General features: G+C 40.1%; 1 protein-coding gene across 6 annotated transcripts in view; it reads right to left on the reverse strand.

Annotated features, from left to right (window-relative positions):
• The window catches only part of LOC145356100 (tyrosine-protein phosphatase non-receptor type 3-like), a 189,628-nt gene that overhangs the window by 85,221 nt on the left and 77,539 nt on the right, over positions 1 to 26,868 (reverse strand). For all 6 annotated transcript variants that reach the window (XM_080208707.1, XM_080208739.1, XM_080208724.1 and 3 more), the window contains 8 exons: positions 24,981 to 25,033; positions 20,496 to 20,616; positions 19,953 to 20,040; positions 17,574 to 17,662; positions 16,003 to 16,066; positions 14,815 to 14,987; positions 9,717 to 9,851; positions 7,646 to 7,828 (listed from right to left, as the gene is read on the reverse strand). In XM_080208707.1, the coding sequence (XP_080064833.1) occupies positions 7,646 to 7,828; positions 9,717 to 9,851; positions 14,815 to 14,987; positions 16,003 to 16,066; positions 17,574 to 17,662; positions 19,953 to 20,040; positions 20,496 to 20,616; positions 24,981 to 25,033 (906 nt within the window). The remainder of the gene's footprint in view (positions 1 to 7,645; positions 7,829 to 9,716; positions 9,852 to 14,814; positions 14,988 to 16,002; positions 16,067 to 17,573; positions 17,663 to 19,952; positions 20,041 to 20,495; positions 20,617 to 24,980; positions 25,034 to 26,868) is intronic.

Genomic DNA, 26,868 nt, shown 5'->3' on the forward strand with positions numbered 1-26,868 from the left:
CTAAGAAAGCTCTGGACGCTATAGGAAACCTAACTCTGATGACAGCTGAATATCAAATGTACAGTGAAGAAGTTTAGCAAAACTACTGACTCGTTACAATGACAGCTGATGTCATTGCTGTGCAAGCCATACCCCTAAGTGAAGTCAGGGAAGAGCTCCTGACCATAAAAGCACAGAACTCCAGCAACCTTTGGAACTTTTAAAATTAGAAGATTTATTAAAGAGAAAAACTAAAGCACACAAGATACAAGTTACACAGTTAAAACAATTTTACAGGACAGCTGTCAAAAAGGATTAAAAGTGCACAATTAAACTATCTTTTTGGTAATAACCTTTTATAGATTTTAACCATAAAAATCCTGTAAATTTTATCCAAGTCAAGAAATTGTTGTCACTTAATAAACGTACATCTCACAACTTCTCAACACTTCTACTCGATGTGGAATTGCAAAAAGGGGTTCAGAAACAAACTGTTTCTTAAAATAAAGACACCTGTTTAACACTGAATGGCTGCCTGTAATCCAAAACATTCACAATTTCTCAGCATCCCACACAAAGAAACTGGTTTTCAGGGACCACACCGCCACGTTTCAATCCCATAGCAGTTAGGAGAGGCGTAACCACAGCCATGCTATGTTCACCCTCACTAAAGGCACTCAACGTGCCTGATTAGTTTAGAGATTAAGCCTATCTTGCACTTTTGGAATGACTGGATGTCCATAACCTACTACAATGGGTCAGAGCACTTCACAGGGTTTCACTGATCATCTTGCAGATAACCAACCACTATGCTTCCTTACCAGCTGGACGCATTGTCCTTTCCCACATTCCTCTCACTTTTAACTGCTCAAATTGTCAACTTTTAATGTGACGATAACAGCATCAAATAAAAGCACACTTTTTGTTAGTGATCCCTCAATAAAGTGTTCATGAGTTCTATGAGCTCAACCTTCTTCTCCATAATGAGAATATAAGCATTACAAGGGTGCCCTTGAAAGGGTCCCTCAGTCTAGCCATGGGCTTTTCATATGACCACAGGCCCTTCCCAAGCACACTGCTTACCAGTTTCATTTTTAAACTGTGTCACTCCCTCAAGGTCTCAAGATGGTGGGGTTGCATTTCTATTTTGAGACTAGCTTTGACCTTCCCTTGTCACCAATCATGTCCCTCCAATTGCCCTGGAATCCCTACGATGTGCCAACAGACCTCCCTCTGGTTGATATTCAGCCTCTACTAGTAACACTCAGTACATAATAATTTTTGCCCTCTTCACTGAACCCATCAATGAACGCCCCCATGCCCTATGTGGACCTCACCCCTTTCCATCCCGAGGCTGCGTGCATGGTGATACACAAAGGTGACATCATCAACCCCCTTCCCTGTGTCCCCCCCCGCATTAGCGTTCAGGTACCATCTCCCATTATTACATTTTCCCCAATTACAGAGTGGTTGAAAGTGGCCCTCAGACGGATCACTAGGCAAGACAGAGTCACCAATTTGGAGGTCATAGAGATTGCTAATTTCTTCAACACGCAACCACTGCTAAGCCAGTGATGTCTCTGCTGATTCAGAGTTCATCAGATGATGATGACGGTATATCCAAAGACATTTGCTAGGTCATGACATTCTTGACATCCATACCTCCGCAACAAGGATACCTACAAGCAAAACTTGGAGGTGGCAGGTTTTGACATCAATTTTCAATGAAGTCTTACTGAAGTCTGTGATCCCTGGAGGCTGACTTTTTGGAAAGACATTGAAAGAGGTGACCAGAAACAAAAAGCTCAGTTAGCCAAGAAGAGGACCCAGAGAAAACAGAGGCAAATTAATCCTGCACCTTCTCAGCCCAGAGACTTGCTCTACAGCATATGTGGCTGAGACTGCCATGCCAGAGTGGGACTCCTGGGCCACACTAGGTGATGCTTAACACAGAGTGCAAATCACTTACCTTATGAAATGAAAGGCTGCCAAATTGAGGTATCTCATTAAAACATACAAGATCCTGAAGAGGTTTATTAGGGTAGATATAAAAAGATGGGCTCCCCAAGCTGGAGAATCTAAACACAGGGGCACAGTCTCAGGATAACAGGATGAAGATGTGGAAACTGTCTTCAAACAGCTTGAAATTTTCTATATCATAGGGCTGTGGATGCTCCATCATGTAGGCTAGGATAGACAAATTTGATTTCTCAGGGAATAAAGGCATATGGATAGTAAGTAACTTTCAGGTAGAAAATGGATTTGAAGCCAAAGGTCAGTCCTGATCATACCGACTAGAGGAACAGACTTAACAGGCCAAATGGTCCTACTACTTATGTTCTTAAAAGTAGAAGTCCTACTCAAATGCTGTACCATTATAAACAATTCCTAAGTATTTCTGCCACCACCACATTTTTAATAGTGAACAGCAGCCTTTTAAGTACTGCTGTTTCACTATTTTTAATGTTCCCAGCAAAGTGTATTACAGAACAAGCTCTATTCATAACCTGTTCAAATTGAGGAGAGGGATTCTTATCAGGCAATTCAATGAGACAAGCTCCCCACTGCCTCTTGCTACTGACTCGCTCAATTTTGACACATGTGAGCATTAGATGGTTGGTAAGTGCTGGAAAGTGTGGTAATATAACTGGTAATGATAATCATTTATTTCAGGGAGACTCTGTATAGACTAAGTAATGTTTTAAAAGTTCTTTAAATTAATTGAGAAAACCTACCTATTGGCCTTAAGCAGAGCATTCCACTCCATCACAGTTTAGAAGCATTTTTAAATAGGATTCTGTAGTTCACAGGCAAGAGCCACTGGGAGAAAACTAGAATTCTGTGAAGACAGAGGATTGGCTAATCTTTCTAACTGAAGCAAGCCAATAAAAATAAAAGAATTACACCAGAATGAAAAAAAAACTGAAACGTGTTAAATGACCTTTTGATGACACCTCAAGTTTTCCGCCAGGGATGATAGCATTGAAGAACAGATTCAACAAACCTTTTGCCAAAGCTTCAAGAGAGTTCCAAGTTAATTGAACTATTCAAGTAAGCAGCGAGAAATAAAATAACTACAGGCCGGTTAGCCTGACATCAACGAGCAGGGAAATGATGGAATATCACATGATTAGGTACAGTCAAAATTATTTTATGAATGGGAAATCATGTTTGAGATTTTTAGGGGTGTAACATTCAAGGGAGATAAAACAAACAAGTGGATGTAATATGTTTGGATTTCCAAAAGGCTTTCAACAATATTTGCCACACAGTAAGTTATTACACCAGATAAAGGTTAATAGGGTTGAAATATTACATTAGCAAGAATGGAGGATTGATTATTGGACACAAAGCAGAAAACTGGGATAACAGGGCATTTTTAAGATGGTGGGCTGTACCATCTCGCCCTGAAGAACCATGGATGTTAAGTCATTAAGTATATTCAAGGCTGAGATAAATCTTTGGATTTTGGAACTGGGAAATCAAGGGATATAGGACCATGTAGAAAGTGGGGTTGAGGTTTAAAATCAGATCTTAATAATGGAGCAATCTCGAGGGGCCAAATGGCCTATTTCTGCTCCTATTTATTATGTTCTTATGAGCATATGTAAAACACAAACCAGAGAAATTGAGTTTAGGTGCATGCAATATTCCAGTTCCCTGTGGAACCACTGGTTATCTTCAGTGTGGGATACAGGTGACCCATAGAAAAGTTACAGTGCAGGAAGAGACCATTTTGTCCATTATGTCTGCACTGGCCACTGAAGAGAAAAAAGTAACTAGCTGCTCATTTTAATCCCATTTTCCAACCCCTGGTCCACAGCCTCACAGGTTCCAGCACTTTAGGGGCAGATCCAGCTACCTTTTAAATGAGTTGAGCGTTTCAGCCTCAGTTACCAATTAAGGCAGTGGCCACCATTCTCTGGGTGAAAATGTTTTATCTGCAAAAAAAACTGCATGAGGTCCATTGGGCTCTAAGAGCTACTGCCCCCAGACCATACGTGTGAAATTTTACCATTCTGCCTGCCACGGGAATCACAGCAGGCAAGGGGCGGACCATGGAAAGGGCCGCTGACCTCAGGTGGAATTTTATGATTTTGGGACGAGCACAGCTGTAAAATCCCACCCCACATAACTATGTCTCTACCTCTGTTGATGGGACAGGAGATATCATGAATACTGATGACTGAACAGCGCCAGAATTTTCTGCACCTATCCACAGTGGGTGTCATGGTGAGCAGGAGAGGAGAATATCAGATATAGCATGAAAATCAATTTTACAATGTAAAACCCAGTTCACAATAGTGCTGTCAAGCTTTCAATGATGGGACGCTTTTCCCACCATGCAAAGGTGAGAATGTATTTTGCATACGTTTTTATGTCATGCATGTACATTAAATGAGGTGCTCGCCAGAATCATTGCCCCATGCTGAATCAATAAGGTATACTGACATGCAATTAGACTAATATATTATACACTCAAGTTATATAAGCTGTGTTCACCTGGCAACATGCACTTCAATCAGGATGATGATCATGCACCAGCTTTGCATCGCGCAGTGCTTGCAACATCTCAGGTTCAGCTCAGGGCCTCACTGACAAAAACACATCGTTTTTGCAGAGAGGTTACTGGACAAGGCTTTGTCTAACACATCAGCACTAAGGTACGGTTTATCTAAAGTCAGCTGCAAGGCCAGATCCCCGATTATATATCAGGAAAAGTGATGTGGAGATGCCGGCGTTGGACTGGGGTAAACACAATAAAAAGTTTCATAACACCAGGTTAAAGTCCAACCAGTTTATCTGATAGTAAACCCACAAGTTTTCGGAAACGCTGTTCCTTCATCAGGTGTGTCGAAGGTTCCACACACCTTCCACACATCTGATGAACGAACAGTGTTTCCGAAAGCTTGTGGGTTTACTATCAAATAAACTGGCTGGACTTTAACCTGGTGTTGTGAAACTTTTTACGACAGGAAAAGTGGCCAGAAAGGTTACAAGGTCCCTGACTGAAAAATGGGATACGAACATTTACCCCATTAACTACATTTGCAGCTTGGGCCAGAGTGGGAAGGTGGTGAACTGAGAAACCACTTCACTTTACATTGCTTATATTGCAAAGACTCTCTTTATCCCAATCAAGGAAGAGACAGGCAGGGTAGTCCAGTCTCAGTCATGCCCATAAGCTTATCTGCTGGATGAGAACTTAAGACCACATACATCAGTCTGGGGAGAGATTCTCAAGCATGCTCATGGACTGCAGATGATACATTCAATCCAGGGGGGCATCTACAGCCCACTGATAGGGGGAGGGTCATTTGGGGGCATTTGAAAGTATCATGTGGGAGAGGAGGAAGGACGGTGATGTGATAGTTTTTAAATTACACTTTACCAGAGGCCTCAAGTCAGGGAGTGGCAGGGTCCACAGGCACAATCAAGATCACAATGGGGGTCAAGTATTAGAGTGGAACAATTGAGAGATCATGGAGTGAGAGAAACCTCAACATCATGCCACATCAGGATGTCAGGAGAGATTTCCATATTCACACAGAGAGGGGCCAAGCAGCTCTCGCACTGGGACCTCAGCACCACTATGTTACAATATGAAGTGATTCAGCAGCGGACAATGTAAATGTGGGCAGACTCAGCTGCTGAGTTCTCGGACAGCCTCATGGACAATTGGTAAATTGAATTGAGGAGCTGAATAAAGGATCAGCCAACAGCTATGGGGCAGCACTGTGGCACACTGGTTAGCACTGCTGCCTCACAGCACCAGGGACCCGGGTTCAATTCTGGCCTAGGTTACTGTCTGTGTGGCGTGTGCACTTTCTCCCTGTGTCTTAGTGGGTTCTTCCAGGTGCTCTGGTTTCCTTCCACAGTCCAAAGACGTGCAAGTTTGGTTGATTGGCCCTGCTAAATTGAGCCTAGTGTCAGGGGAAATAACAGGGTAAATGGATGGGGTTGCAGGAATGGGGTCTGGGTGAGATAGCGGTCAGTACAGACTTGATGGGCCAAATGGTCTTCTGTTCTGTAGGGATTCTATGATTCTATTCTATGGTTCTATGAGCATTCTAGGATGAGGAGAGATGCACAGCTCAGGGTTATTCACAATGCAAGAGATCAGGAAAGCACCAATGAATGGCATTTATGCAAGATTAATACCGATAAGTAGCTCTAATTGGTGAATTTAGAATCACAGAAACCCTACAGTGCAGAAAGAGGCCATTCGGCCCATCGAGTCTGCACCGACCACAAGCCCACCCTGGCCCTACTCCATATCCCTACACATTTACCCGCTAATCCCTCTAACCTACACACCTCATGTCACTAAGCGCAATTTTTAGCATGGCCAATCAACCTAACCCGCACATCTTTGGACTGTGGGAGGAAACCAGAGCACCTGGAGGAAACCCACGCAGACATGAGGAGAATGTGCAAACCCCACACAGACAGACAACTGGGAATCAAACCCAAGTCCCTGGAGCTGTGAAGCTGCAGTGCTAACCACTATGCTACCGTGCCGCCCTACATGTGCACTTGGAAAGTGCACTTGGCACACAGGAGTGTAAAAAGCTCAGAGGAAGGACTCATAGCATGAAAGCTCTGCCACATTAGAGTTCAAGGAAACGTGACACTTTTCTACCTCTAAGCATTTCTCCTTCTACGCTAGCCTTTAACTTCTCTTGAAACGTTGCAAGAAGGGATTTAATGGTGGATCCTTTGAGAGGGAAAGGATAAAGACACATTTGAAAGGGAGGGGCACATTACCTGAAGAAAAGGATGCATTCGACATCTTTCTCTGATCATGATTTAATGCTTGCTCATTGCTCCTTCTAATTTAAAGGTCAATCTTTCAGCTAATACTGATCATCTTCTGAAGCCTTTTGCTTTTGCTACTTTTACTTAGTCCAAAAGCTTCCTAAAACAAACATGCCTCTTGAGCTATATCTTCATTCTCATCTCTCCCTTCATTTGAAGGAACAGGCTAAAGAAGCCCTAGGAGAAGGTTGGTTGCATTCTGGAAAAATGGGGAAACATGAAGATGATGATTTTTCTCTCTACTAGAGATGGAATTAAATAGGTTATGATTACAGCAAATGGACAGAACATTCTGCAAATCTCAGCTGAGGGTGCTGTTAAAGATAGATGACAAATTCTTACTGCTGATAGAAAATACATCCTCTTCATGGTCAGACCATGAAATGTCAAACGCATGATGAAACAGAACTCCAATTAAATGAGAAAGCTGCAGCAACTTTGTCAACAGGATGGAAGTTGGACTGTGATTACAACTGAACTACTAAACAATCAAGCTATAATGAAGCCATCCAGGCCTGAATTGATTCTGAATGAAATATTAAGAAAATTGAAAAGTGAACGTAACATTTTGCAGAATGATCTCTGAACTTTTGGACGAGATTTTAAGAAACCAAAAAGGTCAATTGTGATGAAAACAGACAAAAGTGAGATTGAAACTCCTAGTTTGAATTCAAGATTTTCCCCAGTCGATTACAAAATTATTTTTTAAAAAATCATTCAATATATATTAGCTGGTAGATATTTCTAAGGCCAAAAATACATTCTAATCCAATAATGTACATCTTTCACCATTTCCAAACCAAGAGCTAATTTTATACCAGTTAATAAAAACTCCTAAGTCACATACCAACTGTGCGATGCATGTTTTGGACAGGACTCCATCTCGTTTTTATTTGCAATGACTGGAATGTTCGTCTTGTAGTTATAAAAAACCTCTTCACTCTCTGTGATATATGCCATTTCAGTGGCAAGGTTATCTACGGAAGAATGCCGTGGCTTTTGAGCATCGTGCCTTAATCTTGGACTTGGCCTATTGGTAGTACAAGGGGATGAAACTTTTGTTAGTTGAAGTAGGTCCCTTGGTATCATAACTCTTAAGGAAAAAATGACATTTATGCGAAGTACTTAAAAGATTTTGGAAATAATCAGAGGGAACAACAATCACAAAATTTCCCCTAACTCAGATGTCAACTGGATTGGTGGGCACCACACATGTGGATGCCAAGTGTACCAGGTTGTCAAATGTGAAAGTGAGGTTCTCCTGACAGTACAGGCCAGTCTCAATCTTTTTATTGGCAAAATATTTAAATACTTTCTTCCTAAGAATGGGGGCAGGTCCTAAATGGTCCCTGGAAGGGAAAGACACAGCACTTTGTTGCCCACAATTCTCAAGACCTCCAGGCCCACCCTCAGATACCTGCAACTGCCATGACTACCTTCTGGCCCATAGCCTTGGCAATTTGAGATTGCACTCTCAGCCATTGTTATGACAATTTGGTGGCATCCACAGAGAATGTTCCTGGTGAGCACATGCCATAATTTATGCAGAGGTGCATTCCCCCTTCAATGGAAACAAAGTATGTCTAATAAATTAGTATTATAACATTTTCTGCATAAAATGATTACATAGAGCGCTTTTCTAATGTTTACTTGAATGCATAGTTTAGGACAAATGCATCTTGAAACAACTGCTATAAAAATGACCACGAACAATACTGAGGTTCCAGCAACTTCCCCCACCTAGTGGTATATCTGTGGAAACAAATCAGGGATGCCAAATCTTTACAAATCCACACAATTTAATTCCAATCACCCAGTGGATATTCAATTTGTGAATTTGAAGACAATCTTAAATTGTAATTGCAATAAAATGGTTACTGTTAACCAACTATTTTACATGGGCAGGATGTTTGATTTATGTTCTTATTTGATCCTTGCTCAAAATAATGAAATTCAGTGTGGGATTTTAGTAGTTAAACTGGGAGTAGACATTGCTTTTGTTTCAACTTCTTCAAACATCTTTTCTTGTTAAATTTGCCTGTGCTTTTCATGCCATTGTCAAAATAGAGCATCGAAGTGTCTTTCAGAATTGCTGGAACTGTTTTGATTATTTTGTGCCTTTTTTTCTCTGGTGCATGAGTGCTTTTTTGGCTCCATCTTGTCGAACAGGGGATATCATATTACTGTGTAGTTTACGGCTAATGGAACGTCAAACAATTAGAAAAATAAAGTGTTGTCAGAGATAATAACTCTGTGCCAGGTTCATTTCTTGGTATTCTTGCAAAAGCCAATGGTCTTTCATCAATGCTCCATTTAGCTCAGGTCGTTGGTTAAATATTTAATTAATCTTATTGTGGTTGGCTTAATAGGACAACTCAAAGCAAGTTAAATATGGCATCAGACAAGTAGACAACAGTAAATTCTAATACAACTGTTCCGTTGTTGCTAAAGGGCTTCTTAATGTGATCATTTCGAGTTAATAGCCCTTATCTCAGTGGGTGCTCGAGTGTGGGTTTGGAGTTTGCTAATCTTCATGTGGGCTGAAATCCAAGATACATATTCCACCAAGCAACACGCCCAGGGCCACAGCTTCTGCCTTCAAACTTCTACAACTCAGTTGGTTGTAAGAACATTTGTTCCACAGTTTCCCTATGGTAGTTACCATCCGAGCTGACTTTGCAACGCTGGGAGCAGTGTTAGGGCTGAATGATGAAATCTTACTTATTTTCTTATGGGGAAAGTGTGGTCTTCGGACACAATCCAATCCATAGTGAAACTAGTACCTAAATGTGCCCCATTATCCTGTTGGAGCTCCTTTGTGTTACACTGTTATGTTGTTCACTTAATTCTACTTCCAAGGATGGAACATGTTAGGTAGTTTACAACAAATGTGATCAAAGTTCTGTAACATTGTTTACCAATCAGGTGTAGATGGTGGAGAGCGAGAAGGCAAGCTTCTGGTTTCTAACTGTTCAACTGACACAGACTTTCTTAATATTGGATTCCAGACCATGCCACCAATGACACGATGACAGATCTGATTGTTGATAGTTCTGCAGTAAACAAAGAAAGAGAACGTAAATAATATGATTTTTCCAATTTGTTTTAATGTCATAAAGGTGAAAATCTACTCTATTTGTTTCAAATTAAGTTTGGTGTAATATAGAAAAATACAAAAGTAAAGGAATCTTTATTCCCGTCTAACAACATGCATTCACAATCTTTGAATATCCTTTACTACAATGGACTGTCCGATCAGCTACCTCTGCCACTTTGCTTCTTTCTTTAGCCCAGCAGGTCATACATCCTCTAAAGTTCCCCATACTCTAGCCCTGAACTCCCATCTTTCCCTAGTTTCTCTCCCATCTTCCCTCATACCTTCTCCTAGTTCATCTTATCAATGAGATGCACTCCCCTACCTTTGACCTTCCTTCCACAAAAATCTGCCATGCGTCACCCCCTTCTCAAAAATAAACTGTTTGATCCTCCCATTTCCTCCCATTTGCAACTTCTCCTTCCCCTCCAAAGCCCTTGAACATTCTATTGCCATCCAACTCTGAGTCCATCTTCCACAGTATTCCATATTTAAATCACTTCAATCAGGTTTCTGTCCCTCTTACAGCTCTCATCAAAGTTCCAAATGGCATCTATAGGACCATGGCAAAGGTGAACTGTCCCTCTTTGTCCTGCCTGCAGCCTTTGACATAGTTGGTCATACCATTCACTTCCAATGCCACTCCACCATTGCATAGCTAAGAGGAACTACACTTTCATAAGAACATAAGAAATAGGAGCAGGAGTAGGCCATCTAGCCCCTCGAGCCTGCCCCGCCATTCAATAAGATCATGGCTGATCTGTCGTGACTCAGTTCCACATTCCCGCCCTCTCCCCACAACCCTTAATCCCCTTGCCTATCAAAAACCTATCAACCCGTGTCTTAAAAATATTGAGCGAGGCAGCCTCCACCACTTCAACAGGCAGAGAATTCCAGAGATTCATCACCCTTTGAGTGAAGAAGTTCCTCCTCAACTCTGATCTAAACCGCCCCCACTTTATCTTGAGGCTGTGCCCTCTAGTCCTACTGTCCTTTCTGAGCGGGAAGAGCCTCTCCACCTCTACCCTATCCATCCCATTCAACATCTTCCACGTGTCAATGAGATCTCCCCTCATTCTTCTAAACTCTAATGAGTACAAGCCTAGTTTATTCAGCCTCTCCTCATAGTTCAACCCCCTCAACTCCGGAATCAGCCTAGTGAACCTCCTCTGCACTCCCTCCAAGGCCAAAATATCCTTGCGTAAGTGCAGCGACCAAAACTGCACACAGTACTCCAGCTGCGGCCTCACCAGTGCCCTATACAGCTGCAGCAAGACCTCCCTACTTTTATATTCAATCCCCCTCACTATGAAGGCCAGCATCCCATTCGCCTTCCTGACCACCTGCTGCACCTGCAGGCTGGGTTTTTGCGACTCATGCACAAGGACCCTGAGGTCCCTCTGCACCGTCGCATGCTGCAGTTTTTCGCCACGTAAGTAACAGTCCTTCCTACCATTATTCCTACCAAAGTGGACATCCTCACATTTGCCAACATTAAATTCCATTTGCCAGTTCCTGGCCCATTCCATAATTGTGGTCAGAGAATTACCCGCAATGGCTTCTCATCCCACTCCCATTGTTACTTCTGGTGTACCTAAGGATTCATCTTCTCCACAGTTTTCATTTACGTGTTGTCCCTCAACAACACCCAAAAATTCAGACACATGTTCCACATGTATGCTGATAACAACCCAACTCTACCCCACCACCACCTCTCTTGATCTCTCCACCATCTTCAAATTTTCAAAATAACTTGTCCAATCATCAGCACAGTGTGCAAAAATTCCTTCCAACTAAGTATTATGAAGACCAAAGTCATTATCCTTGGTTTACATCACAAATGTTGCTCTCTAACCATCAACTCCATGCCACTCCCTCGAAAGTGTCTGAGGCTAATAAGCTTGGTAAACTTCTGAACTTTCATAAGCTTGGTGTCACATTTGACCCTGGGTCTAACTTCTGACCAGTATCTGCATTAAGACCACCTACTTCCACCTGCAGAACATCATCTTACCCCATTGTGCCGCAGCTCACCAGCTGCTGAAACTCTCATCCAGTGCTTTGCAACCTTTAATTATACCCACGAATCCAGGTCGGCAATCCTCGTTCTACCCTTGATAAACTTGGTCATCTAAAATTCTGTTGTCCATGTCCTAATTTGCACCAAATCGTGTTCAGCCAAATCCCTGTGTTCACTGACCTATCTTCATTCCTGGTTCAGCAATGTTTCAATTTTAAAATCATCATTCTTGTTTTCAAATCCCACCGTGGCCTCATCCGTCCTCTTCTCTGTAGTCACCTTCAGCTCCACAACTCTGAAGTATTTGCACATCTGTAATTGTGGCCTTTTGAGCATCCCCAATTTTAATCGCTCATACCTTATTGGCTGCGCCTTCAGCTGCCTGGGCTTTCAAATACCCTCCCCGTACCTTTTCACCCCTCTACCTTGTTTTCTGCCTTTAGGATACTTCTTGAAACATACCTCTTTGACTAAGGATTTTGTTATTTTGGAAAAAAAGCTTTGGATATGTGCCTTAATATGTTACCTGGTTCAGCGTCCGTTTGTTTTATAATGCTCCCGTGGAATGTTTTGTTATATTGAAGGCACTAAACAGGTTGTAACTGTTAATGTACAAATATGAATTTATTACATTTCTGTGTGTCAACCATCCTTGTAATATTTAAGTTGCTCTGCCAATTCCGAGAGAGGTATTCTCTCTGGGCAATCGGTTGACAGTGCCCAAAAATCAATTTACATAATACTTAGCACTTAGCAAGGAAAGGGATAGTCTCTAAGGTGAATAACTACCGAGATGCCAAAAATACAAAAATACTGTGCCAACCCCTAATATAAAGCTGAAGTCCTAATATAATTTTTAATCAACTGAGAAACCTCAAAACTGATTACCACTAAACATTCTTGTACAATGCATTTTACTTGATTTAATCATAGAATTACCCCTCGTTGTAGGAGGCCATTTGGCCCATCAAGTCTGCACCGATACTCTGACAGAGCATCCCACCAAGGCCACCCCCTTCCCTATCCCCATAACATACAATTATCCTACTAATCCCCCTAACCTACACATATTTGGATAATGAGGGACAATTTAGCATGGCTAATCCACCTAACCTGCACGTTAGGACTGTGGGAGGAAACTGGAACACCCAGAGGAATCCCATGCAGACAAGGGGAGAATGTGCAAACTCCACACAGACGGCTGGAATTGAACCCCAGTCCCTGACGCTGTGAGGCAGCAGTGCTAACCATTGTGCCACTTGAAGGAAATCGCACAGACTCTTACAAGAAAGAGCCAATAGCCCACTGTGCCTATACTGGGTCTCCACAAGAGCTGTTCAAAGTTCCTTTCTCCATCCCTTCTTTAATCTTTTCTTTCCAAATTATCTTCTAAAATCATGATTTAACATTCTATCCCCTTTCATGTTAGCACAGTCCATTGCTTTACCACTGTTTGCATTAAAAATGGTTCATCCTACTCTTTTCATTTTGTTACTTTGCTTAAATTCTTGCCTCTTATACTAACTCACTGACCAGTGAAAATAGACCATTCTCAATTTACTTGAATCATATTTTAAAAGTTTCTGCACAGGTTTTCATTTCTCTTCTTAATCTTTGTTCTTCAGAAAAGTTCCATTGTGTGTCAAGGAACTAAATTATAACCAAACCTCAGAACTAAAGTAAATATATCTTGCATTATTGTAAAAAATCCTTTCTATAATCTATAATTCTTCCTAAAATAGATACTTAAAATTAGACACAACATTCTAACTGTGGTCTGCCAAATAATTTTTTTCAGGTCTAGGTTACCCTTTAGCTCCTTCTTTTAAATAGAGTTAGAAGTTTATTTATTAGTCCAAGTAAGCTTACATTAACACCACAATGAAGTTACTGTGAAATTCCATTAGTCACCACATTCTGGCGCCTGTCTGGATCAATGCACCTAACCAGCATGTCTTTCAGACTGTGGGAGGAAACCGGAGCACCCGAAGGAAACCCACACAGACACAGGAGAACATGCAAATTCCATACAGACATCAACCCCTGCCGGGAATTGAACTCGGGTCCATAGCACTATGAGGCAGCAGTGCTAACCACTGTGCGGCTGTGCTATCTGAAGGAAAGCACATGGTATCTCGCAGAAAAGATCCAATACCCTATTGTGCCTACATTGCCTCTCCACAACAGCTGTTCAGAGTTCCATTCTCCTTCCTTTCTTCAATCTTTTCCTTCCAAATCATCTTCTAAAAATATGATTGAAGATTCCACCCCCTTTTTTGTTAGCACAGTTCATTGTTCAATCACTGTTTGCATTAAAAAAGCAAAATGAATAGTTTAATCAACTTGCATTTCTGTACCAAGTAGCTCTGTCCTTAAGTTCTTTTTTTGCCTCTTCATTAATTTGCCATGTGCTACATTGCAATATATTTGAAAACTGAATAATTTGAAAAAAGTGCTATACCCTGGTTCACATTTTTTTAATATTGCAATGGGGCAAGCTGGTTTGAATTCTAAATTTTGTTGCTGTGGATGTGTTCAGCCACACTTCTCAATCTCCTTCATGTTTAATTATTATAGTTTGCAATCAGAGTAAATGCATGAATTGGCAAAAAAAATTAACTTGCGAAAATAGCAGAAGGATCGTTAATATTAACTGTCAGTATTTGTTCCTTCCCTCTGTGACTGTTAAGTGCAGGAATAGTCAGTCTTTAATGTGCAGCATTCAGAACAGACCATGTTACCAAAACAAACGGTGGTCATGCGAGACTTGCTGCTTCGTGAAAATAATTTAACAAATACACACTTATGTGTCATTGAGATATAGAATGTCAAATTGATACATGAACAACTCCGCAAAACAAGTATATAGTATATCTTAACAGAATTATGAATGTAATCAAACCTGTTCTGGTTTCTGTGGCCAAGTGTAAAATAGTTTGAGAGTACTTTTTTCTCTCGAGGTAGTGGCTTCTTTGCTTGAAAGAATGTGTGATGCTCAACACATGATTTCCAAAGGATTTTACATGCTCTATAATTAAGCATATTAAATCCAACAACACTCTCCTGAGATTCATTCTGTCAATTAAATAAACAGATTGGTAAAATTAAGCATCTTTATTCATGGCTGTATAAAGTAGGATTGAACAAAATAAAGCTAGAAACACATCTTTACAAGATTTTACTAGTTATGATCCACACAAGATTATTTTTATGTCAGCCACTAGAATATCTTCCACTGCATATCATTGTGATGATTGCTACATTATGGATATGCTTTCAAAATTCAGGTCTGTAAAAGCCTTTTTATAGAAATTTGGAAATACTGTAACATGATTTTCAGAATTAATAAGATGCTAGTTAATTTCCAAGAACTAAATATAAAGCACCAATTTTCCAGAGATAGACTGGATGTGACTACACCGCTACCCAATAGTCAGTCCTCTCTCCCCTTGTTGAAAAGATAGCAGATAAACCCTTAATACTTCCCTAGTTCAGCAAAATCTCAGAGCCATCTTCATACTTCTGCCATATTTGTTTCGCAAAAGAGCCTTTCCATGCTGCTGCACTCAAAGTTTAGTTTGTGAAAGTCCACTATGACTTAAGGCTACCAAAGTACAAAGCTGTCCCTAGTGCAGTTAAACCCCACTTCAATCCAGAAGTACTAATTACCATACACCAAACTCTAAAGTCCATACTTGCTGTATAGTCTCAACTTTAAAATGGAGAAATGGTAAAAGATAAAAAAGTCAACCAATTTTTATATAAAGGCTGCTCATTTATTATTTTCACATAATAAAGTGCACCAGCAAAAATTCCCAAATGCCATTAAATATAAACTAAATTTGATAGTCTGCCATTATCACCAATACAGTATAAACTCCCCTAATGTTATAGAACCATATATTCTCCAACCCACATGGCCCCGGGATAAGTTATGTGACATGAAAATCCATAATTTTCATGTCACATAACTACACACACACACACACACGCACACACACACACACGCACACACACGCACACACGCACACACGCACACACACAATCACTGTGATTACAATATACAACTTTTTCAGTGTGGGATACTTACAGGTTTTTGCCTTAACTGAATGAAAAATCGTTTCCTCTTGAAAGAAATCTTTGTTATATTCACCCTGAAAGAACAATATTCTAAATATATCTCAAGTTGAAAAAAACATCTGGAGTTGTGAATGATCAAAATTGAAAGTTTTAATTTGCAGAACAAGATACAATAAAATCTTTAGAACGCTTGCAGGGAAAAGTTCCTGCCCACAATGGGTAGGTTTTCGTAGGAAAACAGGTGATAGTGAATCATTAGATCATTTTACATCTTCCCTGATCTTTATTTCCAAATAGTTCAATGAATAAAGACATCAGGAGAGATATAAAACAGGCTGATGACTATCCCCTATTTACACTACAGCACAAAGTCATGATCTACTCCTTTGACATTAAACATCCTCATTACATCAATATTTACATCTGGTTTTACTAGTTGTTGAAGATTCTGCCGATGATAATGTGACACTCAAGTATACCAGAATATAATTAAGTGTTCACGTCTTCAATATTTTTCAAATATCTTCATTAATTTAAAATTAAAACACAAATTATAACAAAATAGACCATAAATGCTATTTAAACTGTTATCAAACATTTACTGCTTTTTCACCTATTCAAGTAATGTAACAGAAACTGGGTCTGGGATTTATTTGGGATGAGAGGCCAATTACTGCATCGCTTCATTTTTAATTAGGACACATTGGAATAAACTACATGCAACAAGTTTAATTTAAGATAAAGGCAAACTATTGCAGATGCTGAAATCTGAAACAAAACAGAAAATGCTGGAAAATCTCAGCAGGTCTGACAGCAACCGTGGGGAGATAATACAGCCAGCATTTCGAGTCTGAGGAAGGGTCGTCCAGACTTGAAACATTGGCTCTATTCTAAAAATCACAGAGTGGCAATGGTAGCACAGTGGTCAGCACTGCTGCCTCACAGTGTCAGGGACCCAGGTTCAATTCTGGCCTCGGGTGATGGTCTGTGTGGAGTCTGTATGTTTACCCCATGTCTAAGTGGGTTTCCTCCGGGTGCTCCACAGTCCAAAAATGTGCAGGTTAGGTGAACTGGCCATGCTGAATTGCCGCTTAGTGTCACAGGATGTGTAGGTTAGGGGGATTATCCATGGTAAACGCATGAGTTATGGGAATGGGATGGGAGGGTGGAGGGCTTGGGTAAGATGCTCTGTTGGAGACTCAATGAAGACTTGATGGGCCAAATGGCCTTCTTCTGCCTTGTAGAGATTCTATGCTGTTAGACCTGCTGAGATTTTCCAGCATTTTCTGTTCAGGATTAATGTTCACAAATAACAGGCATTTTTCCCGCAGCGCGCCAAAAATCACAACAAAACCCAAAATAAATGTTTGAACAAATGCATCAGGAATGGGCATCAGCTTTCTTCACCCCCACCACATCTCAGCCCCCCCAAAAACATAGCGATATGACATTCTCTTAGATTAACCTAAGAAATATTGCTCCCAAGAATGAATTTATAGAAATAAATAAATGCCAGCAACGTAAGTACTGTTCATGCTATAACATATCAACTAACATAAGTCAGTAACTAGTAATCTTTACCATGGATAAAAACTGATCCGAGCCATATTTCGGTAGACACGCAGCCCTTCTGAAGATATCCCAATCTTTATCTCTAAATTGCCTTGATCCTAAAATAAATAAATTAGATAAATGAATAACTCACAGCAATTTGCCAAGGACTGTAAGGAAGATGATAAGTAGATGCATCAATAAAATTGAAGATACTTGAGCACATCATGACTATTTTCAAAGGAAATTCCATTTCGTATACAGGACAAAACTTGCCAAGATATATTTAGTTCAAGTTGACTGAGGCTTTTCAAATAATAAGGGTGAGCACAATTTAGCGTCAGTCAAGAGATAGCCGCAGAATGCTGGATGAGGTAAAATTTATATAGGATACAGCATGGAAGCCTGGCCAAGAGGACACTGAATTCATTGAGCTTTGCATGAGACAAAGTTATGAATGAGAAGTTCAGCAAAAATGGTTTGAAAAGGGGCACTGATGTTCTGATGTACCTTGACCTTTTTAATGAAGTTCTATATGAGAGGCTACTAATTAATCTCAATATTAGGCAGATCAATGTCAGAGTGGTGGGTATGTTGAGGGGGCTGGGGGATATGTGGAATACTGATTGAGGTGGCTGAATGCTGAAGCAACATTGGTTCTAATTTACCTAAGTGACCTGGGTTCATAAGTCTATTGCAAAGTCATATTCCCCAAAGGGGAATTTCACAGTAACTTCATTGCGGTGTTAATGTAAGCCTTACTTGTGGCTAATAAATAAACTTTACTTTTACTTTACATATTTGCAGATGATGGCAAACTGGGAAAGGCAGTGGATCAAAGGAGAAATGAAAGAATGGGTTGGACAAAACATTAAGCCAGCAGAATAATGGCAGATTAATTTTGATGTTGCCAAGTGTAAAGTACTAAAGTACTAAAGACAGGAGGGAAAAATAGATGACACAATCTTCATAAACAGTGTTAAAAGGAAGCAGCCAAAAGGAACTTAGTTCACATTAGTTGAATGGTCCTCTGCGTGATTAGTAATGTTTGCAATTGAATCTAAGTAGCTAAAATAGGAAAATCCAAGTTAGAAGAGGTAACAATCAAACTTTATAGTACTCAGGTCAATTCTCACCTTAAAAACTGTATCCAGTTCTGGTTGCCTAGACTCTACAAAGACAGCCAAGCTTACAGGCAGTGTAGGGAAAATCTAGCGGTGAATTATGAAGAATCACTGGTGAAACTTGCACTCTTCAGTCTAGACAGGAGATATCTGTCTAAATACCTACCTGTTTATCACTATACTACTCCTCTTCTGAATGACCTGCTGATAGATCAGCATAATCTTTAAATGATTCAGGGGTCTCTGCTGGCTGCATGGTTCTAGTTTGCTTTATTGTGCATAGGAATTGGGTTCTTGCTGAGTCTCAAGTCAGTCAGTCAGTGAAGGATGCTATTTAAGAACAGAAAAGTTTTCAATTTTCTAACTTTTAAAATCCATCACCTTCATGGGCAAAATAATTAGTGTAAAAAATATGGAAAAACTAAATCAAACTACTCTACATACAATTCAATTCATGGGAAGTCACCCCAAACTAAATTAGTAAAGGACCAAAAACTGACAATATAATTTTTTTAGGACTGGCACCCAGCAGAGGGACTCTTGTAAACAATGACAAACAAAAAATTAAGGGCACACATCCCAAAAAGAGGGTCCATACTGTGGAAGTTGCCCAAATAGGAAAAAAAAATGCCTTTTTGGTTGAAGTCATTTATTTCAGATCTATATGGAGAGACAAGTTCCATGCTCAGGTTTAATGTTGTAAATTAATTAGAGCATGTATGGTAATTTTTTCTTCCTGTTGGTGAAATTATCTATAATATGGGTCAGTTCCATTACCGGCAGAGAGACAAAGTCTTCTGTCAAACAGTTTCATCATACTTTCACTAACGGAACTCCTGTGGCACAGCTGTTGAAATACAATTGTGTTGTTTAGCTATTAACCTGTCCTGTAGTTTAAGATCACTGTCCTAAATAAACTAAAAGCAATTTGGTATGCTGAAAAAAACACCACTTTTCAAAAAATATATCACACCATATCACTCAAGTTGGTGAAAGGCAAACTTTATCTTCTTCCTGAAGAAGGTGAAACCCTTTATCAGAAAATGAGCCAAGTCTGTCAGCAAGAGGGGAAATTATACCTAGTTATATATTTGAAACTACGGGGAAGAATTGAGCTCTGCCACATAACTTTTTGTTTATCTGTGAAGAGAGTAAACTTTGAAGACTAAGGTGCTAGACCACCAGCTGATTACCAGCAAAACTGCACCATTACTTTCTTCTTTCCCCCACACAAAATAGAATAAATAGCAATTACAAAATTGATCATTTTCAATGATAGGCTTACCCTTGCATTGTGCAATTCCACACCATAAAATTCAAGGGTTTTTACCCTGTTTAAATAACCAAGTTCTGCTTCCGATTGTTTAAGATCTCTAGAACACAATTAATTAAAATATAAGTCATGAGAAAAATACAAAAAAATTGCACAGTAGTTCAAAAATAGCAGACCATTTTATTTAGTGGACAATTAATTTTACTGTCTGGAATATTTATATACAGAACTGTGTGTTACATAGTTAGTGATCTAGACTGCAAATAGATCTCCACAGCATTTTTGCCAAACTTCAATTTATTCAGTACGAAGCACAATTTGATCATATACAGTTACTGGGCGTAGGAAGATAGCAATTGGTAGTGTTGGCATGACCATGACAGCTGAACAGATAAAACTGATACAAAGTCAAATGAAATTGCAAAGGTATTATGTACTTAATGAGTTACAATTGCACAAAATTCTTAAATATCACAAATAAAGAAAATTAAACTAGAAAATAGTTTGCTTATTTTTATTTCAGTTCCTTAATGAAAGCACTTTGGTGTTGTCTACCTGTGTTGTTTGTGCAAGGTCATCACATTGGTTTGAAATTCTTGGTTTTTATCAGATATAAAGTGGAAATTTTCTACATAGCCAGGATGATGTTCAGAAGGATTGTATTCACCAAGCTCAGCTGTAAGATTTAATTTAACATTAATTCACATTTTAATAGTTACCATTCCATTGCTCTGTTCACATTTTAAGCAAAATTACCTACATTTTTTGGCATTTTCCATTTATTTTAAAGGTTGATTTCACTTGGAAAATTGAGGCCTATATCTTTACTGATTTTTTCCCAATTTAAATAAATTTCTGTTTTATGCAATTTATTCACTGTAAAGTACACCATTTTGAATTAAATGGTAGATAATATATAGCATCTTCAGATAAATGAATCCACCAAAATACTTCTGTTGTTTCATTATTCTACACAAAGGAGTTTTTTCTCAATATTCCAAAATGCACAACAGTCCAATCCCTAACCTAAGAGGTTTACATAATGTAAGCCATCTATTGGTCACATCTGACAATACTGCAGTAACTTTCAATTTTTTATGTTAAAGATGACATGAGAACACATATGAACACAAATAATAAGAGCACGATTAGGTCATTTGGCCCTTCAATCGTGCATCACCAGTCAATCAGATCATGGTTAATATGGCATAGTTTTAACTTCACTGTCTTATCTACTCCCACATTACCCTCGACTCCCTTGTCAATCAAAAATTTGTGCAACTTGACATCGAATCTTTTCTACTGCTGCTGGGGGAGAATTTCTAACAATAACAACCCTCTGAGAAAATAAATTCCTCCTCCTCTTTGTCATAAATGGGAGACCTTTTTGTTTTAAACTGAGTCCCCTACATCTAGATTCGTCTCCCAGGGAAAATATCTTCTGAACATCAACCCTGTCAATCCTCCTCAGAATCTTACGTATTTCAATAAAATCACCTCTCATTCTTCTGAACTCCAATAATAGGCTCGTTGCACCACCTTGCCTCATAAGAAATATCCTGAAAATATGCCGTAGTTAAAAGAATTTCATACTTTGACAGGCATATTCCAGCCAGAGAAAAAATATTAAGAACATAAGAAATAGGAGCAGGAGTAGGCCATCTAGCCCTTCAAGCCTGCCCCGCCATTCAATAAGATCATGGCTGATCTGTCGTGGCTCAGTTCCATATTCCCGCCCTCTCCCCATAACCCTTAATCCCCTCGCTTATCAAAAACCCATCAACCCGCTTCTTAAAAATATTTAGCGAGGTAGCCTCCACCACTTCAACAGGCAGAGAATTCCAGAGATTCACCACCCTTTGAGTGAAGAAATTCTTCCTCAACTCCGTTCTAAACCACCCCCCCTTTATCTTGAGGCTGTGCCCCCTAGTCCTACTGTCCTTTCTGAGCGGGAAGAGTCTCTCCACCTCTATCCTATCCATCCCATTCATCATCTTATACGTCTCAATGAGATCTCCCCTCATTCTTCTAAACTCTAAAGAGTACAAGCCTAGCTTATTCAGCCTCTCCTCATAGCTCAACCCCCTCAACTCCGGCATCAGCCTAGTAAACCTCCTCTGCACTCCCTCCAAGGCCAAAATATCCTTGCCTAAGTACGGCGCCCAAAACTGCACACAGTACTCTAGCTGCGGCCTCACCAATGCCCTATACAGCTGCAGCAAGACCTCCCTACTTTTATATTCAATCCCCCTCGCTATGAAGGCCAGCATCCCATTCGCCTTCCTGACCACCTGCTGCACCTGCAAGCTGGGTTTTTGCAACTCATGCACAAGGACCCCGAGGTCCCTCTGCACCGTCGCCTGCTGCAGTTTTTCGCCACGTAAGTAATAATACTTCCTACCATTATTCCTACCAAAGTGGACCACCTCGCACTTGCCAACATTAAATTCTATTTGCCATTTCCTGGCCCATTCGCTCAGCCTATCTAGATCCTTCTGTAGACTCTCCACACCCTCCGCACAATTTGCCGTTCCACCAATCTTGGTGTCATCAGCAAATTTCGACACCATACACTCAGTTCCCTCCTCCAGATCATCTGTATAAATGGTAAATAGCTGAGACCCCAGCACCGACCCCTGGGGCACTCCACTAGTCACCAACCACCAATCCGAATAGCACCCATTGACCCCCACTCTCTGCCTCCTATTTGACAACCAATCCTCTATCCACGCTAACACCCTACCCCCAACTCCATGTCCCCTGACCTTCTGCAATAACCTCTTGTGAGGTACCTTGTCAAACGCCTTCTGAAAATCAAGAAAGACCACATCCACCGGCTCTCCTCTATCCACCGCCCTAGACACATCCTCATAGAACTCCAGTAAATTTGTCAGACACGACTTCCCTTTAACGAAACCGTGCTGCATCTGCTCTATCAAGCAATTCCCCTCAAGATGCCTCGCTATTTCCTCCTTGATGACGGATTCTAACATTTTACCTACAGCAGACGTTAAACTAACCAGCCTATAATTCCCTGCCTTTTGCCTGCCACCCTTCTTAAACAACGGTGTAACATTAGCCGTTTTCCAATCTTCCGGCACTTCCCCGGAATCCAGCGACGTCTGGAAAGTAACCACCAAGGCATCCACTATCCGGGAGATGTGTGGTGGTGGTGGTGGTTGGTTACTGCTGCCCATCATCACTGACGTGCTACTGCATCAGTGATGAAGAGGATGGACCTTCTGAAAAAGGGGTGTTCTGGTTCCCAGTAGCCCTCATCCCAACTCCAGAGGCAGCACCAGACACCTGACAGTTCAGATAAGTCTGAACTTCTGCACACTACATTGTTCTCAACATTTCCTGGACTGGCACGTTTTCCAACTAATGTAAAGGAGAATTGGAGTTGGTGGGAAAATTCTGGTTGGACCTTCATCTGCATTTCATTAGCAGGATGCAAATGGGTTCCATGCAGGTTGCCAGCAGAAGATCCCACAGGAAATTTACACGAGCCGGAAACTAATTTTTGGATTCCCACCGTATTCTCCACCACTGACTGCCACTGAACCTGCCGGCAGGGCATGGAAGAATTCTGCCCTAGGTTTTCTGGTACTATTCTTAAATTTGCTAATTATTCAGTTTTTAGTTTGTCGTACAAAAACACCTGCAAACTAATTAATGGCAGATGATCTCTATTCTAGGCACTGTCAATAAGTGTACGTCATCAAAATATTGTGCTCATGAGGCACTTTATTTCTTTACACTTTGCAATCACTCTTTGCATGTCTAATTGAAATGAAGGTGACTGGAAGGAACTAGGAATCATCTGACAGTCTTTTTGCATTCTTCCAATTATCTCTTTGAATATTCCAACAAATTACCATTCGTAGAATTATTTCTGGCTTGTCTGAATTGTGGATTAGAATCCCATCCATTAGTGAGTAGTCAACGAACAGAAAATCTAATGCAAAGTATGTCAACCACTGGAATAAAAAAAAAATCCTTGATTTACTGTTACAACTGATGCTTTCATTCCTGTCATCGCTTGTGTAGTTTCTCTTTCTTTGTCTCACAGAAGATTCCATCTCTCATTATTTTCTAAATTTCCACCTTACTCTCATCATCTTGTAATGTTGCTCATCATATATAACATCCTTAACTGTCTGAAATACCCTAATTGCAACCCTTATAATTAACCAATGCATTTCTGCAACTTCAGAAGTTGTCTTTGCATTCATGGCCAAAGTTGTCTCAAGTAATTTTTCCTTTCATTCCACCGTACAGTTGATAGTTCTGCTGAAGAGAAAGCTGACGTTTTTACTAACCTCTCTAACTATGATCAAGAATTTCTTTCCAATATCCCATTTTATTTCACAGTTCAGACTGTCCCTTTATCTTATGAAATCCTCTTTTTTTCTGGATTCTAAATAAAATTTCTGGCCATGATATTCTCTTTCCCATTTTCTTGAAGATGTGTGTCCCCAAATGTACCTCTGATTCAAGAAGTTTAGCTAAATTCTGATACTCCAGTTCATCATTCCTTCACTTCTGAAATTTACTCACTTTTATCCTTTTATGAGGTATTTTGCTGCTTTGAAGGTGCAATATAAATGAAACTGTTGCTGGAGACCTGATATTGGTTTAAACCAGCAACACTTTTTCAATCTGTCAGTAGAATTCAGAGAATTAAGAGGTGTGAATAGCTGCTTGAAAGTGCCTTTGACCTGACTTTGGCTGAAATCAGCAGAACCTTTGAAATGGACAAATACAAGGCAAGTATTTGCACAATATAGAAAGTTGCCCATGCTAATTGTGGACAGTTTAAGTGTGGGGATGGTACATCTATTCAAAATTATAGATTCAAAACTTGAAGTGTAGTTCAAGGAAGATCTTAGAAAAAAAGCTAAAGTGTGCTTTTGCAAACGTTTTCAGAACAGCGCACTATTTACATAAATAAATCAACCCCAAACTTTTCATCAAATTACACTGAAGCTAATGAAAACTTAAAGGGAAAATGACACAGATTATAATTTCACCACTTACATTGGACTGCATAGGAAGCAAGTAAAACTGCTTTATTGTGAGGACAAGGTAATCTGGAAAACATATAAATTTAGAGATTGTATTGTCAGAATAATGTGATGATTCACTACCGAAAGGACAACACATCCATTTGTAAAACACACTGCGCTTAGTTTAAAACAGGTTCTGAACAAGTAATTTTCATTCTTAAATAGTTGCATGATTATACATTCAAACACTTTTTCTATAATATCCTTAAGCATTGCTGCCATTATTTAAATTGACCACATACTCTGAAGGCTAAGAAACACACATAACCTTTTACAAAAAAATACACTTGCCCAGAAAGGGGGTGGCATTTGACCTAGTTTTAGGGAATGAAGTTGGGCAGTTGACAGAAGTGTCAGTGGGGCAATATTTTGGTGATAGTGACCGTAATTCGGTTAGATTTAAGGTAGTCATGCAAAGGACAAAGATGGACTAGAAATAAACGTTCTGAATTGACAGAAAGCTGATTTTAATAGGGTAAGGTAGGATCTGACCAAAGTGGACTGGGAATAACTACTTGCAGGAAAGTCAAGATTAGAGTAGTGGAAGTCATTCAAAGCCATCATGTTCCTGTAGAGGATGGGACCAACAAATCCAGAGAAACTGGGATGTCAAAGAAACATAGAATTGGGTAAGGAGAAACAGGAAGGCTCATGGCAGACTCAAGGGGCTGTAAACAGTAGATGCCCTAGAGGAGTATAGACAGTGTAAGGGTTACTTAAAAAAGAAATTAGAAGTGTGAAGAGAGGCATGAAAAAATACTGCCAGACAAAATAAAGGAAAATCCCAAGGTGTTTTATAAATATATTAAGAACAAGAGGGTAACCAGGAAAAGAGTAATGCCCATTAGAGGCCAAACTGGCAACCTGTGTGTGGAAATGAAAGGCATAGATGAGGTATTAAATGAATATTTTGCATTTATCTTCATTGTGGAGAAGGATGATGTGGGTATAGAAAGCATGGTGGAGAGCTGTGATATAATTGAACAGATTGGCATTTAGAGGGAGGAGGTGTTAGCAATTGTAGGGGGTTAAAAGTGGATAAATCCCCAGGCCCAGATGAAATGTATCTGAGGCTACTGTGTGAGGCAAGGGAAGAAATTGTAGGGGCTCTGACTAATTTTTAAATCCTGTCTGACCACAGCTGAGGTGCCACACAACAGGAGGACAGCTAATATGGTACCATTATTTAACAGGGAAGTAGGGAAAAAACAGATAATAGAAACCAATGAGTCTAATGTCAGTGGCAGAGAAATTATTAGAAAAGATTCTGAGGGACAGAATTACTCTGCACTTGGAGAAGCAACGATTAATCAAGGATAGTCAGCATGGCTCTGTCAGGAGAAGATCATGTTCAACAGATTATGTTGATTTTTTTCAGGGAGGTGACTGGGTGTGCAGAAGAGCACAGTGCAGTTGATGTAGTTTACATGGACTTCAGTGAGGCTTTTGACAAAGTCCCACAAAGGAGACTGATTGAGAAGGGAAGAGCCCATGGGATCTGAGGCAATTTGGCACCTTGGCTTAGTGGCAAGATGCAGAGGGTGTTGGTTACAGGTTGTTTTTGAGCCTGGAAATCTTTGCCAATGGTGTACTGCAGGGATTCGTGCTGGATCCCTTGTTGCTTGTAGTGTATATTAATGGTTTAGATAGGAATGTGGGAGGTTTGATCAATAAATTCGAATTAACACAAAAATTGGTGGTGCAGTATATAGCGAGGAGGAAAGTCTTAGATTACAGGGTGACATAGGTGGGCTGGTAAAATGAGCAGAACAGTGGCAAATAGAGTATAAGCCTGAAAAGTGTGAGGCGATGCATTTTGGGAAGACTAACAAGACAAGGTAATGCACAATGAATGGTAG

This window comes from Carcharhinus amblyrhynchos, chromosome 2, assembly GCF_965287045.1.
Source record: "Carcharhinus amblyrhynchos chromosome 2, sCarAmb.v2.hapA, whole genome shotgun sequence".
NCBI lineage: Eukaryota > Metazoa > Chordata > Chondrichthyes > Carcharhiniformes > Carcharhinidae > Carcharhinus > Carcharhinus amblyrhynchos.